General features: G+C 41.7%; 1 protein-coding gene across 7 annotated transcripts in view; it reads left to right on the top strand.

Moving 5' to 3' along the window:
• The window catches only part of FAT1 (FAT atypical cadherin 1), a 140,239-nt gene extending 121,778 nt beyond the window's left edge, over positions 1–18,461 (top strand). For 2 of the 7 annotated variants that reach the window (XM_016952654.4, XM_016952655.4), the window contains exons 18-29: positions 1,568–1,765; positions 2,165–2,966; positions 3,108–3,239; positions 4,711–4,868; positions 5,777–6,239; positions 8,014–8,167; positions 8,347–8,457; positions 8,968–9,599; positions 10,314–10,451; positions 13,474–13,533; positions 15,843–15,878; positions 17,025–18,461. In XM_016952654.4, the coding sequence (XP_016808143.2) occupies positions 1,568–1,765; positions 2,165–2,966; positions 3,108–3,239; positions 4,711–4,868; positions 5,777–6,239; positions 8,014–8,167; positions 8,347–8,457; positions 8,968–9,599; positions 10,314–10,451; positions 13,474–13,533; positions 15,843–15,878; positions 17,025–17,653 (3,513 nt within the window). In that variant the 3' untranslated portion in view covers positions 17,654–18,461. Of the gene's footprint in view, positions 1–1,567; positions 1,766–2,164; positions 2,967–3,107; positions 3,240–4,710; positions 4,869–5,776; positions 6,307–8,013; positions 8,168–8,346; positions 8,458–8,967; positions 9,600–10,313; positions 10,452–13,473; positions 13,534–15,842; positions 15,879–17,024 lie in introns of those variants that run through there. The other 5 variants (XM_063810072.1, XM_016952657.4, XM_016952658.4 and 2 more) reach the window with 4 other exon arrangements.
• The last annotated feature ends 783 nt before the right edge of the window (positions 18,462–19,244 follow it).

Here is a 19,244-nt window from a genome sequence, read left to right as displayed (position 1 = left end):
AGTCGCTATCAGTATTAAAAGATGAGCATTTTAAAGATAAAGCCAAACTTTTATCTCTTTTCTTTCCGTGCTTTGATTTTTGAGATATTCTCACTGTTCTAGGATTCCTAAGAGCTTATTGCTTAATCAGACCTGCTGCCACTGGTGCTTTTCCTCTGCCCTCTCCTCCCCCTCTTGACCTTCCTCTTCCCTCCTGCTCTTCTTCTAGCCCCCAATCCTTCCTTCTCGCTCCATCTTCTACTCCACTTTCTTCACCTCACTCTTCTTCCTCCCTACTCCTCCTCCCTCCACCTCTTCTCCATTCCTCCTCCTCCTCTTCCTCCTCCCCACTCCTCCCTCCTCCCCACTCCTCCTCCCCACTCCTCCTCCCCATTCCTCCCCCCTCCCTCCACCTCTTCTCCATTCCTCCTCCTTCTCTTCCTCCTCCCCACTCCTCCCTCCTCCCCACTCCTCTCCCCACTCCTCCTCCTCCCTCCACCTCTTCTCCATTCCTCCTCCTCCTCTTCCTCCTCCCCACTCCTCCCTCCTCCCCACTCCCCCCTCCTCCCCACTCCTCTCCCCACTCCTCCTCTTCCCTCCACCTCTTCTCCACTCCTCCTCTTCCTCCTCCCCACTCCTCTCCCCACTCCTCCTCTTCCTTCCACCTCTTCTCCACTCCTCCTCTTCCTCCTCCCCACTCTGCCTCTTCCCCACTCCACCTCCTCCCCCAACCTCCTCCCTACTCCACTTCCTCCCCATTTCACTGTCTCCACTCTTTCTCCTCCTCCCTCCACCTCGCCGCCACTCCTCATCACCCCTCCTCCTCACTACTCCTCCTCCTCCCCCTTCTCACTTTTCCTCCTCTTGTCAACCTCTTCTCTTTCTCCTCCCCACTCCTCCTCTTCCTTCATCTCTTCCTCTTTTTTTTTTTTTTTTTTTTTTTCTGAGATGGAGTTACACTCATTGCCCAGGCTAGAGTGCAATGGCACGATCTCAGCTCACTGCACCCTCCACCTCCTGGCTTCAAACAGTTCTCCTGCCTCAGCCCCAAGTGCTGAGATTACAGGCGCCCGCCACCACGCCCGGCTAATTTTTGTATTTTTAGTAGAGACGGGGTTTCACCACGTTGGCCAGGCTGGTCTTGAACTCCTGACCTCAGGTGATCCGCCCGCCTCAGCCTCCCAAAGTGCTGGGATTACAGGCATGAGCCACCACGCCTGGCCTCGTCTCTTCCTTTTCTCCTCCAGTCCTCTTCTTCTCCTACACTCCTACTCCTCTCTGCTCTTCCTCCTGTCCCCCACTCCTCCTCGTTTCTGCTTCCCCTCCTCCCTCTTCCTCCTCACACATCCTTTCTTACCATGTTTCCTTCGTCAGCCTCCTTTTTCTTCCCTTTTTGCTACACCCCTTCTCCTTTCCCTCCTCCTCACCACCACACTCCCGTCTCCACCTTTCTTCTCTTCCTTTCGGATAGAGCAGTAAGGCTTTGTTTTGTATGTATTTTATATTATAGAAAACTCATGTGTCTGTCCCATGTAGATTTGGCTGTGTTCCAGGATTTTTGTTTAATTTTGTTTCTAATCTTGTGCAGGAAAATAAGCCAGTGGGCTTCAGCGTGCTGCAGCTGGTAGTAACAGATGAGGATTCTTCCCATAACGGTCCACCCTTCTTCTTTACTATTGTAACTGGAAATGATGAGAAGGCTTTTGAAGTTAACCCGCAAGGAGTCCTCCTGACATCATCTGCCATCAAGAGGAAGGAGAAAGATCATTACTTACTGCAGGTGAAGGTATGAATGGCTTTCCTTGTGGTTTGGTTGTGGATTCATAGAGAAGAGCTGCTTGGCGTGGTTCCTCTCTTCTATTTGAACAGCTTACATTTCATACAAAAACAAACTTTCATAGAATTGCTGTCTTTGTTTTTTGCCATACCTTCCATTTTTATCCCGCTGTGTTTGAAGGAGCTCATTGTTTATTCTGTCATAGTCATTGACAGAGCTGGGTTTCAGTGTGAATTAGTGAAGTGCTATAAAGAAATTTGTCCTTTTCTTTGATACGTTTCTTGTGTGGAGAAATGGGTATCTACCAGTTAGTAATTTTTTGGGAACTTGAGTAATACAAATGTTTTTATTGAAGAAGTTATAAACAGTGCCATAGACAAAGGTGATTTTAGTTTTCTTTTCTTGTAGGTGGCAGATAATGGAAAGCCTCAGTTGTCATCTTTGACATACATTGACATTAGGGTCATTGAGGAGAGCATCTATCCGCCTGCGATTTTGCCCCTGGAGATTTTCATCACCACTTCTGGAGAAGAATACTCAGGTGGCGTCATTGGGAAGATCCATGCCACAGACCAGGACGTGTATGATACTCTAACCTACAGTCTCGACCCTCAGATGGACAACCTGTTCTCTGTTTCCAGCACAGGGGGCAAGCTGATAGCACACAAAAAGCTAGACATAGGGCAATACCTTCTCAATGTCAGCGTAACAGATGGGAAGTTCACGACGGTGGCCGACATCACAGTGCATATCAGACAAGTCACACAGGAGATGTTGAACCACACCATCGCGATCCGCTTTGCCAACCTCACTCCGGAAGAATTCGTTGGTGACTACTGGCGCAACTTCCAGCGAGCTTTACGGAACATCCTGGGTGTGAGGAGGAACGACATACAGATTGTTAGTTTGCAGTCCTCTGAACCTCACCCACATCTGGACGTCTTACTTTTTGTAGAGAAACCAGGTAGTGCTCAGATCTCAACAAAACAACTTCTGCACAAGATTAACTCTTCCGTGACTGACATTGAGGAAATCATTGGAGTTAGGATACTGAATGTATTCCAGAAACTCTGCGCGGGACTGGACTGCCCCTGGAAGTTCTGCGATGAAAAGGTGTCTGTGGATGAAAGTGTGATGTCAACACACAGCACAGCCAGACTGAGTTTTGTGACTCCCCGCCACCACAGGGCAGCGGTGTGTCTCTGCAAAGGTACTGCACGTGAGTGTATGAAAGTCGGTGTCACAGATGGTTTCAGACGGCCTTTGAAGCCTTTGATGGCTATACATGAAAGGTGATGTTCTTGAAACGTCTGTTAATTATCTTTTCCCTTTCTCCCCTCTTTGAATGAAGAGGGAAGGTGCCCACCTGTCCACCATGGCTGTGAAGATAATCTGTGCCCTGAGGGATCCGAATGTGTGTCTGATGCCCGGGAGGAGAAACACACCTGTGTCTGTCCCGGCGGCAGGTTTGGTCAGTGCCCAGGTGAGAGTTGAATGGTTGGGTATACTTTTATTTTTAAAAATCAGTTTCATTGTTTCTTACCATTTTCTTCTTTATTGGAGTCTAAAAATATTGCAAAGTATGTTTATTGTAAGAAGACAGATGTGGAGATGAATAAAGAATGACAGTAGTAAGTTTTGCTTCCTCTTGTTACAGCACACCCCTTGGTTCATAGTTGGTGTCCCTCCTCCTGTGTCTTCAATGATTATATAGACATACAGCTAACAACGCAGCGCCATTATGTAGCGTTTAATTTTCCTGGAAACTCAAGAGTGATCATATCTCACACAGTTCTCTCCCTGTTGCCTTTTCCCTCCACTTAGCAGTATGGTAAAGAGCACCTTTCATATGGTTCCGAGCCAGTACCTGTAAGCCTGATTGTTTTTGATAGCTGGATAATATTTTCTAGCATGGCTGTACTTATTCAACATTGTTCTTATGTGTAAAGATTCGAGTTGTTCTCTTTCTTTCAGATAAAGAAATCTTTATACATGTATCTTTACATACTGATGTGTTCATTTCTATAGAGTGTATAGATTATAAAACTAGAATTTGCTATCTCAAACATCAATGACATTTTAAATTTTTTTGTATCACTATATTAGTTTTCCAAAAAGTCGTATTAATTTTTATTTCTCCCAGTTATGTATGAAGGTTTCACTCTCCATTCTCTTGACGTCATTGAACATTTTCGATTATAAAACGAATTCCCCACCATCTATTTGATGGGTGTGAAGTGATATCTAATTATTATTTTAATTTGCATTTCTCTGGCTACTTTAAAAGTTTTCATCTCATTTGTTCATTTCCTATCAGTATTGCCTCTGCTGTGGCCTCTACCTGTTCATGTTGTTTGATGGTCTGGGTTGTTTCTTAGTATCAATGTGTAGAATTACTTCTGTATTAGGAGTATTAACATTCACAGTGTTGCAGTTACCTCTGTCTTTATATCATTTATATTTATGTTATCTTTTGATTTGTTAAGTATGCCTCTTGTCATTTTGAAATTCAATTGTTATTTAGTCAGTTCTACATAATTTTATGTAACAGTTGCCATCTGTGGAGATTGATGACATTTGCATCTTCTTTGGGGAATGGGGATTGTTTTATTTTGCTTAAGAAGGTTTCTTAAATCACCTTGAGGCTATGTATAACTATTTTCTGAAATTTTCTTCTAATAATTTTATACTGAACATTTTTGTATTTAATCTTTCATTACTTTAGAATTCATTTCTCTGTGATGCGGTTGTCAAATTTATTCTTTCCAAACAGAGAGCCAGTCATGCTGGGCTTTTCATTAAGCAAATAGACGTTTTCCCACAGAATTGGATAGTAAAATGTTATCATCTAAAATAAAACCCTAAATCAGTCTCAAGGGGTGCAGGGGAGTCATACTTTAAAAAATATGCTTAAACTTGGTTCTGGTTTATTTTTTCCTCTGTGTGATTCACAGGGAGTTCATCTATGACACTGACTGGAAACAGCTACGTGAAATACCGTCTGACGGAAAATGAAAACAAATTAGAGATGAAACTGACCATGAGGCTCAGAACGTATTCCACGCATGCGGTTGTCATGTACGCTCGAGGAACTGACTATAGCATCTTGGAGGTATGTTTCTCCACAGTGTTGCTTCTCAGTGGAAGACTTTCAAACCATAAATTTCATTTTATATTCAGATTATTAATTTGCACAGATAATAAAGTAAGTGAAATGGTTGAATTCCACATTTAAATAATTCATTGATGCCTGTACAAGTTTTAGACTTTGTGGGATGAAGAGCTCTTTTTGCTCTGCCATGACAGAGATTTAGGTCCATGTGACAGTTAACATTCAAACTCTAGGTGATGCCCCATTTTAATAATGTTGGCTGGGTGTGGTGGCTCACGCCTGTAATCCCAGCACTTTGGGAAGCTGAGGCGGGTGGATCACTTGAGGTCAGGAATTTGAGACCAGCCTGGCCAGCATGGCAAAACCTGCTCTCTACTAAAAACACAAAAAATTAGCCAGACTTGGTGGCGGACGCCTGTAATTCCAGCTACTCGGGAGGCTGAGGCACGAGAATCACTTGAACAGGGGAGGCAGAGGTTGCAGTGAGTTGAGATCACGCCACTGCACTCCAGCCTGGGCGACAAGAGTGAAACTGTCTCAAAAAACAAAAACTGTTATAGTTTATAGAGACATCCTACATGTGTTTCAAGTGTTACGTATCTTGCCCACCTTTTTTAAAAACATTATTCAGTTTTGACTTTTGATCTTACCTAATGCTTATGTGTTCAGTTAATAGTTAATTATTCGCTTTCATGATGCTTTGTGGATGTGCATTATAACTTGATATTCCTAAAAGACGCATTTTAATGATTTATACAGTGGACAAATGAATCTGTGCTCTGTAGTACTTAAATGCAAGGCCTAACTTCTACCCTCACTCCCTAAGCCCTCTCCTGTAGATTTGTGATCAGGTGCTCTCATTGAAGGTTCTATGAGAGTAATGGGAACAGTCATTGCTTTTATCCTAGATTCATCATGGAAGGCTGCAGTACAAGTTTGACTGTGGAAGTGGCCCTGGAATTGTCTCTGTTCAGAGCATTCAGGTCAATGATGGGCAGTGGCACGCAGTGGCCCTGGAAGTGAATGGAAACTATGCTCGCTTGGTTCTAGACCAAGTTCATACTGCATCAGGCACAGCCCCAGGGACTCTGAAAACCCTGAACCTGGATAACTATGTGTTTTTTGGTGGCCACATCCGTCAGCAGGGAACAAGGCATGGAAGAAGTCCTCAAGTTGGTAATGGTTTCAGGGGTTGTATGGACTCCATTTATTTGAATGGGCAGGAGCTCCCTTTAAACAGCAAACCCAGAAGCTATGCACACATCGAAGAGTCGGTGGATGTGTCTCCAGGCTGCTTCCTGACGGCCACGGAAGACTGCGCCAGCAACCCTTGCCAGAATGGAGGCGTTTGCAATCCGTCGCCTGCTGGAGGTGGGCTCCGTAATGTTGCCATCTTTAAAATGCTGCACGTGTGTACATTTAAGGGGAAGCTCCCCAGGTATTTTTTTATTTTTTTCTCTTTTGATTCAGATAATTTTGTCAGACACTGCAGTCAGTGTTGGAAGCGAGCAGCATCCCTCATACGGGGGCAGAGCTGGGTCTGCTGCCCTTCTGGTGCCCAGGCTGCAGGTGCCGCGGCTCCCACTGCTGAGCGCCTGCAGTGCCCTCCCAGTGCCCGAGCAGGAGGCACCTCAAGTGACTCAGAACTCTTCTTTAACTTCATAGTCATCGGCCCAGGGGAATTTAGAATTCATACCGCTTAGCCCTTCTTTGTTATTTGTATCACCTTTTATCTAATGGCTCAGCGTAGAGGGCCTGCTAGATTCTTGCTGGCAATAATAGTTGGGAATATGATTTTCCAGAAGGCCCTGAATCCCTCCTGAAGTGTTGCCATATCTGTCTGTCTTGAAGCCCTGGCGTAGTGGGGGTACTCTGTGTCTTTTGCACCCTGGACTCCTGTTAGGCCCACTTACCAATAATAGGGTGCAGTTAGGAAAATGACAGTTGTCATGCCAAATAGAGCTTGGTATAATGAACAGAGCAAAAATAATACTGTCATTAAGTGGGATTTCCAAAGCTTTGGTTTTCTGCTGTTCTCTCAGGGAAGTATATTTGCATTCTGTGTGCGTAGAGTGGGCCAGGCCAGCCCCACAGAAACACTCTCGTTTATACTGTGCTCGTATCAGTTACACGTCCAAACCAGGTTAGCAAGGAGACCGTCCTCATTTTGTCACTTAGGGATGAGGCTGAGAGAGGTGCTTTCCTGACATGCACTCCCATGGTCCCGAAGCAGGAGTAAAGGAGGATGGCAGCCGTGCCCTGGCTCCTAAAGGCCCTGGCCCAGGGCACCACAGTTCTTCATCCTGAGAAAAACCCACAGCCACTCCAGCTTTGGAGGGGCGGGGAAGCACTGTGCTGCGGTGTGCCCTCAAGGCAGGCAGTTAGAAGATCTGCCACACCACCTGTCACAGACTTGACAAAGTGGAGTCGACATTCTTCGTACTGCTTTGAACAGATGTGATGATCTCCTTTCTTAAATCTTTACATGTTTGAGAGGCTGAGGCAGGAGGATCGCTTGAGGCTAGAAGTGAGGCAGCCTGGGCGTTACAGGGAAACCCCATCTCTACAAAAACTTAAAAAATCAGCCAGGCGTGTGGCATGCCTCTAGTTCCAGCTACTCAGGAGGCTGAGGTGGGAGGATCCCTGAGCCTGGGAGTTTGAGGATGCAATGAGCTGAGATTGCGCCACTGCACTGCAGCCTGGGTGGCAGAGCGAGACCCTGTCTCAAAAAATAAAAATATTGAAAGGTAATTTATAGTCTTCAAAGTGCTTTTCACATTCATTTTCTCATTTAATCCTTAAATGCTTGTGAATTGCAAATAAATTGAGATGTTAAGTGGTGCTGTCTATGTACATGGTCACTCAGGTAAAGAACTGTATTTTCCTCCTCTATATGTGTGACCTAATGATCTTAATGCAGATTATGATGAACTAAAGCTAACTGAGTTCTCTCTTCAATTCTGGGTGTTTTGGTTATACCAGCAGTGGAAGGCTTGTTGATGTAGCCAACTTTTTTCCCAGAGAGAGTGAGAATTTTACGAGCTTTTACAGACCTCGGAGAATAAAGATAAAAAGCAATATAATGAAGACCAGGTTTCTGAGTCATTGAGTGATAGGACTTTTTTGTTCCTTTTTGCCGATTTAGGTTATTACTGTAAATGCAGTGCCTTGTACATAGGGACCCACTGTGAGATAAGCGTCAATCCGTGTTCCTCCAACCCATGCCTCTATGGGGGCACGTGTGTTGTCGACAACGGAGGCTTTGTTTGCCAGTGTAGAGGATTATATACTGGTCAGAGGTATGTGTATTTTTCTTAACTTTCATAATCAATTGTAGTATAAAATTCTTAAACATATAATGGTACATGTAAAAAGTCTGCACGTTAATTTGCTAATGTGTTCTGTTTTGCTTTCTGTTTTGCTGTATTTATTTGCAATAGGATCATGAGGTTTATGTCTGTTTCTCCTTACTCTTCAGGTGTCAGCTTAGTCCATACTGCAAAGATGAACCCTGTAAGAATGGCGGAACATGCTTTGACAGTTTGGATGGCGCCGTTTGTCAGTGTGATTCGGGTTTTAGGGGAGAAAGGTAAATGGTTTCTTTCAAAATTTAGATTCATACCTTTTCATAGCGTCATATTGACTGGCAGATGCAACAGACCTTCAGTGATTTGAACTACATTATGTCAGATTTTGATAATCCTCATATTGGCCCCTTATATAATTTATAATCTTTTCACTCTTTAAAATGAATTATCAAGCAGATGAATACAGTATATATAATACTTGAAAAAAACTAATGTTTAGCCAATGGGGTTGATGTAATAGACTGTTGATCCTAGGAAAATGGCCATTAATATTGGCTTGATATGTTTCCTTCCCAAATATACATCAAAAGCATGCGATCACATGCCTGGTTTCTCCACAGAAGGTCTTTTCTCGTGGTTGTCGACGTTACATTTTTTAGTTGTCTTTTATCTGGGTCTGATCTTCACATAGCTCATCAAGGAGGGATTAGTCTTCAGTCTCTAAGGATTGAGCCTGACATACGCTGGCGTATGCTACAGAGGTCTCTCCTCATTCCTGACTTTCTTGACAGGTGTCAGAGTGATATCGACGAGTGCTCTGGAAACCCCTGCCTGCACGGGGCCCTCTGTGAGAACACGCACGGCTCCTATCACTGCAACTGCAGCCACGAGTACAGGGGACGTCACTGCGAGGATGCTGCGCCCAACCAGTATGTGTCCACGCCGTGGAACATTGGGTTGGCGGAAGGAATTGGAATCGTTGTGTTTGTTGCAGGGATATTTTTACTGGTGGTGGTGTTTGTTCTCTGCCGTAAGATGATTAGTCGGAAAAAGAAGCATCAGGCTGAACCTGAAGACAAGCACCTGGGACCCGCTACGGCTTTCTTGCAAAGACCATATTTTGATTCCAAGCTAAATAAGAACATTTACTCAGACATACCACCCCAGGTGCCTGTCCGGCCTATTTCCTACACCCCGAGTATTCCAAGTGACTCAAGAAACAATCTGGACCGAAATTCCTTCGAAGGATCTGCTATCCCAGAGCATCCCGAATTCAGCACTTTTAACCCCGAGTCTGTGCACGGGCACCGAAAAGCAGTGGCGGTCTGCAGCGTGGCGCCAAACCTGCCTCCCCCACCCCCTTCAAACTCCCCTTCTGACAGCGACTCCATCCAGAAGCCTAGCTGGGACTTTGACTATGACGGTAAGAGCCACTTTTTCATCTCACTAAAATGTCACTTGAGATAAACAGTGAGGTTACAAGTTCTGTCCAGTCCAAATGTGTGTACTCTTCATTAGAGACAAGTATGCTCAGACTGAAATCCGTATGATGATTTGAAACTTTTTTGGATGTCCCGATTGCTGGCTTAGCATTGTGGCTTTGATGTTATTTTAATTAAGAAATTGAATCTAGTCATGTTTAGTTAATATTCTGGAGAGATCATTTCATTTTATAATTGATAAAGGTTCTCATCTATAATTTTTTGAGTTTATTAATATGTCAAAAAAATAATCGGGAGCATTTTCATGCTAGGATTTTTAAAAATATGACCTGGCAAAGTGGAAATATTTATATTAGTGACCTAACATATATCTGATGCTTTTTTCTTTTAAAGCTGTACATACTATTTTAAAACAAAATTTTAGCAGCCTTTACTGTCTAATGATACCCATAGGCATGCTTATGGGCGATTTCTACTCTATGAATAATCTCTAAGATGTTGTGGAGGTCTTTCTGTGCAGGGTGTTTTTTATTTCTTCGTTTGAGTTTGTAAGGTGTTTCTGTTTTTCTTTCAGTCATTCATTTATTCAGTCAATCTCAGGCCATCGTTGGGTAATGCATGGTGTGTCTCAGGATTCAGCGGTGAACAAAACCGTCTTGGCCCATATACTTACTGTTTGTCATCCTTCCTTTTAGCAAAAGTGGTGGATCTCGATCCCTGTCTTTCCAAGAACCCTCTAGAGGAAAAACCTTCCCAGCCACACAGTGCCCGGGAAAGCCTGTCTGAAGTGCAGTCCCTGAGCTCCTTCCAGTCCGAATCGTGCGACGACAATGGTGAGGCAGCAGTGTGCTGCAACACTGCGCTTTGCTTGCTTGTTGTGTTATTGTGTTATCTCACAATGTAGACGCACTAGCTACCCTTAAAGCCTCACCATCTTTTCATTTTTCTTGGACCACTTTTAAACAATTCCGTACATACTTGCATGAATGTCTGCTGGGGAAAATAGCCAGACTGTTCTTAATGAATAGGTGTTTGAACTTGTCAGTAATAGAACATACTCATTGAAGGATCTGATCGACTAATCTTATATCGGCTTTTTTTCACAACAGTTAATATCACCCCAGTTTTGTGGGTTTGTCAGAAATCTTCCTCGCAACTTTCTTAACCACGCAGCATGCACACAAACACACACTCTCTCTCTCACACACACACACACACACACACCCTCTAAGAAGAGATGTGATAGTCTGAAATGTTCGATGTCAGTAGCACCTTGGGTATTACAAGGTTTTATTTGCCTCCTCCCCCAACCCCACTGCGGCCCCAGCTCCCATTTGGATCAGAGCCTACTGCCAGAGCACAGTTTAAGAGATTGCTAGTAAGTTTGATTATATTTCTAATGAAGAAAGTTTGACAGTGGGATCTTTGCCACCAGTTATGTTGATCTGGTTTCCCTATAGGGTTAATTGCATTGATAACTAGCTTTGCCATATTAACACATACCAGTAGAGAAAATTGTTAATATTCAGTAACACAATGTAGTTTTTAGTGGAAATTTTTGAATCTCAGAATTAGTAAGTTTAGTGATAATTTTTATTGTATAAACGTAATATGTTTATTATTAAACATATTAATATGTTATACATTTCAAATACTTTATTGGTGGAAAAACGTAACCCCACTAATAATTATTCAATCCAGAGTAATATAGTCCATAATACATCATATAGTCCATAAATCCATATAGTCATTATCTATTGCAGTCATTTTTCAAACTAAAGATAGCTATAAGTATGTGCTATCATTTCTGATTTCAAGTATATATATATATATATATACTTTCAAATATATATATATACACACACTCTATTCCTAATCAACACAGGTATATTTTGATACCATATATATGGTATATACCATATATATACCATATATACCATATATATATACCATATATATGGTATATACCATATATGATACCATATATATGGTACCATATATATGGTATCAAAATATACGTGTGTTGATTAGGAATAGGGTGTATGGACATAGCTTTGCTTGTTAAACCAACAAGGTAGAATTATGTCTTTTATCAATTTTAATTCTAAGAAGTTCCTGTTTCCAGTTTATGTAATAATTTATATCTTGGCCCCTAAATGCTCTTTATAAATACATTTCAGAATTTTATCAGCATTTTCTTTCTAGTTCTTGTTGTTGAAACATCAGTCTTCTTAATAATAGTCCCAGGTGGCCGGGCGCAGTGGCTCATGCCTGTAATCCCAGCACTTTGGGAGGTCAAGGCGGGCGGATCACAAGGTTGGGAGATCGAGACCGTCCTGGCAGTGAAACCTCGTCTCTACTAAAAATATAAAAAAAATTAGCCGGGCGTGGTGATGGGCACCTGTACTCCCAGCTACTGGGGAGGCTGAGGCAGGAGAATGGCCTGAGCCCGGGAGTTGTAGCTTGCAGTGAGCTGAGATCACGCCACTGCACTCCAGCCTGGGCGACAGAGCAAGACTCTGTCTCAAAAAAAAAAAATAGTCCCAAGTGCTTTCAATAAGTTATGGCCAAATTAGTTATGAAAACTAGCTTCCAGATAGTACAATGCAGAGAAAAAACATATATACAGGAGTGTTTCTATTTTACTCATTACCATAATGTAATTATCAGTTGTAAACTGAAAGTCTGCTGAGAGTCTGTTCCTGCGTCGTATTCCCAGTTTTCCAGGGCCATTACAGATTACCACAAACTTTGTGGCCTAAAACAATGTAGACTTGTGTTGCTGTCATTCTGTAGCTTAGAAGCCCAACGCCTGTGTCTCACAGGGCTTAAGTCATGCGATCAGTAGGGCTGCATTCCCTTCTGCAGCTCGAGGGAAGAACCTATTTTCCTTCCTTTCCTGGTTTTTCGAGGCTGCCCACATTCTTTGGCTCTTGGTTTCTTCCATCTCAGAGACGGCAACACAGTGTTTCACTGACTGCACTTCTGTCAGCAGAGCTCCCCCCAGCCGTAACTGGGAACGCCTCTGTGCAGAAAAGTTACCCTTATGATTACACTGGGCCCACCCAGGTAATCCAGGGAAATCCCTCATCTCAATTTCCTTACCTGAACCGCGTCAACAAAGTCCCTTTTGCCATGTATAGTGACATATTCACAGGCTCCTGGGATTAGGACGTGGACTATTTGAGGGCCAGCCTTCTGCCTACCACATGCGTACATATTTACCTTGGCATAGTTATTTTAAAACAATCTGATACACAAATGAAAAGGGAATTTACACAGGAAACAGACGGACAGAGTCTCCTCCTATACTGGTACATTAGCTCACCAGCGATTAGTCCGTCTGCAAACAGACGAGAAATTTGCAGGGAAAGCAATCAGAACAGGGACAAAAACATTCTTGTTTTAGATTGCATATGTTTCTCCTTCAATTTCTTTTTTTTGGGGGACAATGTGTGAGTGACTAAGCAGCCGGAAGAGTGGCGAACCACAGATTGTCGTCGTGGAATGTCAAGTCTTGCCTGTAAGATGTTAAAATAAGAATCGTTTTGGCCTGGCATGATGCATAATTGTCATTGTGAAAAAATTTAAAGCTAAAAGTTTTTTTGTTTAAATTCCAATAAAATATGTTTACATTATTCCTTTGATTGATAACAAATATATAGCTCGATTAGAAAAGTCTCTGAGACACACAGCTAACAGTGAGGAGACCACGCGTCATTATGTGGTTGTATTAAAGCACTCATCAGTTGGAATCTGAGGTAGAAATGGTATAATACAAAACTTTATTTCATGCACTGTTTTCTAACTAACTGAAGATGTTCCTAATTGACTGCTTTTGTACCTTTTTGCAAGCTTCCATAGTGACCGTAATGCACCTTGTCAATGCTGTGGTTGACACGGTGAGCACAGAAGGTACAGTTGTAAGTGCTTGTGCTTGTGTCTGTGTCTTACAGCAGCCGTGTCGTAGAGCTCGGCTGCATTGCTATTGCAATGGTAGGAAAAAACAGTTTGTGGTTTTGAGGGGGTTGAGTCCTTTTATTTTATGCAAGTGTGTATATACGTAATATGAGTGCTTTGCAAAAAATATCTCAATGTATGTTATGTCTTTGTTCCTTTTTACCATTCATAGTGGTTTACACAGACATCAGAAGTAACCATGAGATCTGGAGAGCTTATCTGTAGGTGGTGCAATAAAGAAAAAGTTCAGAAGTAATTTTACCTAAAATTTTTTTGAAACAAAAATTCTTCTTCATATGTACAGGAATAAGACTTGAATAACGTAAAGCTTTCATAATTAATCTGTAACTGACTCTTCACTTTTGGTTTTTCCCTGAGTATGATCAAAGAAAAGGGTGTAGAGCATGGTAAAAGAATATTTTCATATTTGGTTTAGTGAAAATTATTTAATGTGAAGCTTTATCTGCTCAGAGTTGTAAGAAAGGACATTGAGCACCTTCCCCAAATTATTTTAAATTAAAATAGCCCTTTATTAGTGCACTGAAATTCATCACATGGGGAAGACACAGGCTAGTACTTTTCAAACTGTAATGTGAATCAGATCATCTGGAGGGCTGTTAAAAGCCCAATTGCTGGTTCTCAGCACCAGCATTTCTGATCCAACAGGTCTGGGTTGGGACTTTAGAATTTGCATGTTTCTCCAGTTCCCAGGTAGCTCTGATGGTGCCGGTGTAGAGATCCCACTCGAGACCTGCTTACAGAGGCCATCGAGTACACAGACGCCATCACAGAGCTCGGGGGATCCCTTATGCTAGGACATGACGCTGTCAAGGTTCAGGAGAAGGGAGGATAGCTCTGGGCCCCATTTGCTATCAGGCAGAAGAGGCTTAGATACTCCAGTGTTGATGGTTATAGTTACTGATGACGCCTACACTTCTTTTCCTAAGAAGTACCATGTTTTCACTTGGCAAATCAGAAACGTACCTGTATTTTGTCTAGTGAAGTTTCAGTGTTAAACTGATGACCTTCAGCATTTTAAATATTATTGAAGTTTATAGAAGCAGAATTTCAACAGTTCCTTCATTGCAGTCTCCTTCATTGACAAATATTTTTTGGCATATCCAAGAAGTGCACATGGAATTTAAAGTTGAAAGCTATTACTAGTGCCTACGTAACAAAAGTTGTTGATCTTTTTTTGTTTAAAGGAATTGCTGCTTTTGTTACTAGACTTAAAAATGATTCTGTAGATACATGTTACCTAAATGCCGGCGTATTCATGTTTTAGAGACACCACAGTCTTTTACAATTATTGAAATTTCTAGAAGTGAACTATCAATCAAATATTTGTCCCAAATTATAACACTGTTGAATGCATAGAAAGCCTTGTTTAAAAAATCACGGATGTGACCGTTTTTCTGCTGTGATGTCTACTTTCACAGTTATTGATAGTTTCTAACAGTGCTTATCCTGCACGATCCTGTTTAATCCTCATAACAACTCTAAGGGATTTTCACCCCATTTCAAAGAGAGAACCTGAAGGTTAGCCAGGGCCTGGGCAGGCGTCTCATGGCCCTAACTGATAGTGGGATTTACACGCGTTTGGTTACACTTCCTGCTGGGCTTCTGTGTATAGATGTGGGGCCCTGGCAGGGCAAGTGTAATTACAGACATGGGGGTAAGTGTAGCCGTGGTCTCCTTAGGGAATGGCTCACAGTGTCAATATTAAAGCATATTCAAAATACATACAGTTTGGAGAGATCTTCAGCTTGTACATCTGTCTTTAAGTATCTAAGTTTGCCTATGAATTCCTCTGAATTTAATGTCCTTTGAAGTTGCAGTGTGCTATAACGTGTGTGCATTATGTAGCTGTAGATGTATTTGGATTATCACCTATGTAATCTGATCAGTTTATATTTTATTAGAGCCTGTTTGTTTTATTTTCATTATTCCTAAGGAAATTCTGTGTTTTCAGGCTGTGATTGTCAGAAACAAGGAAAAGAAAGTAATATTTGAGTTTTCTGGCCAAATTTCTGGTTCCTCATCCCGCGGTGTTTTTCCTCCACTTCCATATTCCATTTTATTTGTGGTACATACATTTCTCAGCCATTTGGAATTGTCGTAGATACTGGCGTAAGGACATGCTGTATGGCTGACTGGGCCTTTGTAAGCAGTTTTCATTGTTCTGTGTACTTACCTTTATTGCCTTTTCAGCCGTCTGTTTTAATTACAAATGTTTTCTTTTTTTTCTACTCTGCCACCAAAAGAATCTTTGGCTGCTCCTGACCTCAGCAAACCAAGAGGTGACTTATGCATGCCAGTTATTCGTTGATATTCACTAAAAACAATGGGTCAAGCCTTGCCCCAGTGCTGACTGACTACGCTGGGTCGCCCAGTGTTTGCAGCAGTAACTAAGTACACGGCTGCATGTGTGTGCGCATTGCATTCGAAGCACGGATTGCCTAACCTTCTCCCGCCTCTCCAAGGATTTTTTAAATCCTAAGGAGGAAAAAAAAAAACTATTCCAAAATTGGAAGTTTTTTTTTAAAATAGTGCTGCTTTATATAGTCTAAAAGGATCACAGTCCTTTTGGAAGTAACACAGATTGATTGTTACAGTGTATCAGAGGCTGTGTTATAATCTTGCAACGCTTGTTCAATTGTATTTTGCTTGAATTGGCATGCTTTGATACATACCTATATTAAGTTAATTTGTTGTCTGAGGGTTAATGAAAAATAGTAATTATAATATTAAACTTGCTACATTATTATGAAGGAAGCTTATTTTCTAAACTTTAGCATGTTAAAGGTTACTTTTATTACTTTAAAAAGTTGCATTGGCTGGGCCTGATGGCTCACGCCTGTAATCCCAGCACTTCGGGAAGCTGAATTGGCAAGATTGTTTGTGGCCAGGAGTTTAAGACCAGCCTGGGCAACATAGTGAGACCCTGTCTCTATAAAAAATAGAAATGCAAAATTTTTTTAAGTTGCATTAATCAGTATTTTTTTAATGAGAAGTAGTGCAGATCAAGTGACACTGGATATTTCACTAATGTCCTAAGACTGGATCAGTACTCTTCTTCCTACAGAGCAGTGGGTTCTACAGAAGAAAAGTCAGAAGGATGGTTAGAATCATTTGTAGAAAAATGTATATAATTTAGATGCTAGCATCCCATTTCTCTTAGGACTCCTTTTGTTTCCTTGAATGTTAGTTGCGTACATAAAACTGTAAGTCCACATTTTAGAACTAGAGCCTAGTTCATAGGGGTCTTTAAACTGGAGTGGGTTGGGTGATGTCTTCAAAGCAAAGACAAGGAATTGCCAGTGGTGAGCTTTGAATGAAGGCATAAATGCGGTTGCATCTTTGTGTCTTTGATACACTGAGCTCTCTTTCCATGGCACAAAAGCTTAGGAGAAAACACACTGACATCTGTTTTCTTTTCCACCAAGGGTATCACTGGGATACATCAGATTGGATGCCAAGCGTTCCTCTGCCGGACATACAAGAGTTCCCCAACTATGAGGTGATTGATGAGCAGACACCCCTGTACTCAGCAGATCCAAACGCCATCGATACGGACTATTACCCTGGAGGCTACGACATCGAAAGTGATTTTCCTCCACCCCCAGAAGACTTCCCCGCAGCTGATGAGCTACCACCGTTACCGCCCGAATTCAGCGATCAGTTTGAATCCATCCACCCTCCTAGAGACATGCCTGCTGCGGGTAGCTTGGGTTCTTCATCAAGAAACCGGCAGAGGTTCAACTTGAATCAGTATTTGCCCAATTTTTATCCACTCGATATGTCTGAACCTCAAACAAAAGGCACTGGTGAGAATAGTACTTGTAGAGAATCCCATGCCCCTTACCCGCCAGGGTATCAAAGACACTTCGAGGCGCCCGCTGTCGAGAGCATGCCCATGTCTGTGTACGCCTCCACGGCCTCCTGCTCCGACGTGTCAGCCTGCTGTGAAGTGGAGTCCGAGGTCATGATGAGTGACTATGAGAGCGGGGACGACGGCCACTTCGAAGAGGTGACGATCCCGCCCCTGGATTCCCAGCAGCACACGGAAGTCTGACTCTCAACTCCCCCCAAAGTGCCTGACTTTAGTGAACCTAGAGATGATACGAGTAATCCGCGTTGTTCTTTGCAGCAGTGCTTCCAAGCTTTTTTTGGTGAGCCGAATGGGCATGGCTGCGCTGGATCCTGCACCTCTGGACGTGCTAGCCATTTCCAGTGTCCCAACTACTGTCATCGTGAGGTTTTCATCGGCTGTGCCATTTCCCAACGTCTTTTGGGATTTACATCTGTCTGTGTTAAAATAATCAAACGAAAAATCAGTCCTGTGTTGTCAGCATGATTCATGTATTTATATAGATTTGATTATTTTAATTTTCCTGTCTCTTTTTTTTGTAAATTTTATGTACAGATTTGATTTTTCATAGTTTTAACTAGATTTCCAAGATATTTTGTGCATTTGTTTCAACTGAATTTTGGTGGTGTTAGTGCCATTATCTAGCACCCTGATTTTTTTTTTTTTTTTTTTTTTTACTATAACCAGGGTTTCACTCTGTCTTTTTCCACTGAAGTGTGACATTTTGTTAGTGCATTTCAGTGTAGTCATTCATTTCTAGCTGTACATAGGATGAAGGAGAGATCAGATACATGAACATGTCTTACATGGGTTGCTGTATTTAGAATTATAAACATTTTTCATTATTGGAAAGTGTAACGGGGACCTTCTGCATACCTGTTTAGAACCAAAACCACCATGACACAGTTTTTATAGTGTCTGTATATTTGTGATGCAATGGTCTTGTAAAGGTTTTTAATGAAAACTACCATTAGCCAGTCTTTCTTACTGACAATAAATTATTAATAAAATACTTGAGCTTTATGCCTCTTTTTCCTTCCCATTGATACTCCTGTTCAGGATTCAGTGGCTGAGATAGAAGAATGGATGAATGGAAGGGTGGATATTGATGTATTTGTTTTTAGAGGACAAGGCGTAAATGTGAAAATCCTCTCTACCCTGACCAGAAGCCAGGCTGTCCATGCGGAGCTAGCCACCAGGTGGCAGTATATAGCTACTTGATATGGCTCAAAACTATAGCCACAAAAGTAAAAAGCATAACTTTTTAATATTTTTAAACCAAACCAAGAAAATTTTATACATTTTTAATTAGTATGAATTTATTGGTTGTAATTTTAATGCTTACATGTTTTTCGCCTTTGTCAATGTTTTATATCAAAAACAGTCTCTGTGAAGCATTATACCTTTCTGTTGTCAACTTACACAGTACTGTATGATTTAATGTGAGATCCAGAAGCTATTTTTTATATATTTTTATACAGTCAAAATCCATCCCTACTTCCAACACATTTATTGAGTACTTACTATGTGCCACTATGATATGAATGACAAACAATTAAGCTTTCTTAGAACTTTGGAGAAACATGTTTTCCCTTTAAGTAAATGCCTTTTTATCAAATAATATAAATACATAGTTTAAAAACATCAAAGAGAGCTAAAATATATATAATAAAACAGAAGTCCCGTGCAACCTGCTGTACCCAGTTACAACTCCTTAAGCTGTTTTTCTCATTCTTCCTTTCATATTTTCAAATGTATATATTATTCTTTCTTGAGTCACTAAATTTAGAAATTG

The sequence above is a fragment of the Pan troglodytes genome, chromosome 3 (assembly GCF_028858775.2).
Source record: "Pan troglodytes isolate AG18354 chromosome 3, NHGRI_mPanTro3-v2.0_pri, whole genome shotgun sequence".
NCBI classification, from domain to species: Eukaryota; Metazoa; Chordata; class Mammalia; order Primates; family Hominidae; genus Pan; species Pan troglodytes.
The sequence above is the reverse complement of the archived record's forward strand: the minus strand, read 5'-3'. Positions and strand labels throughout refer to the sequence as shown.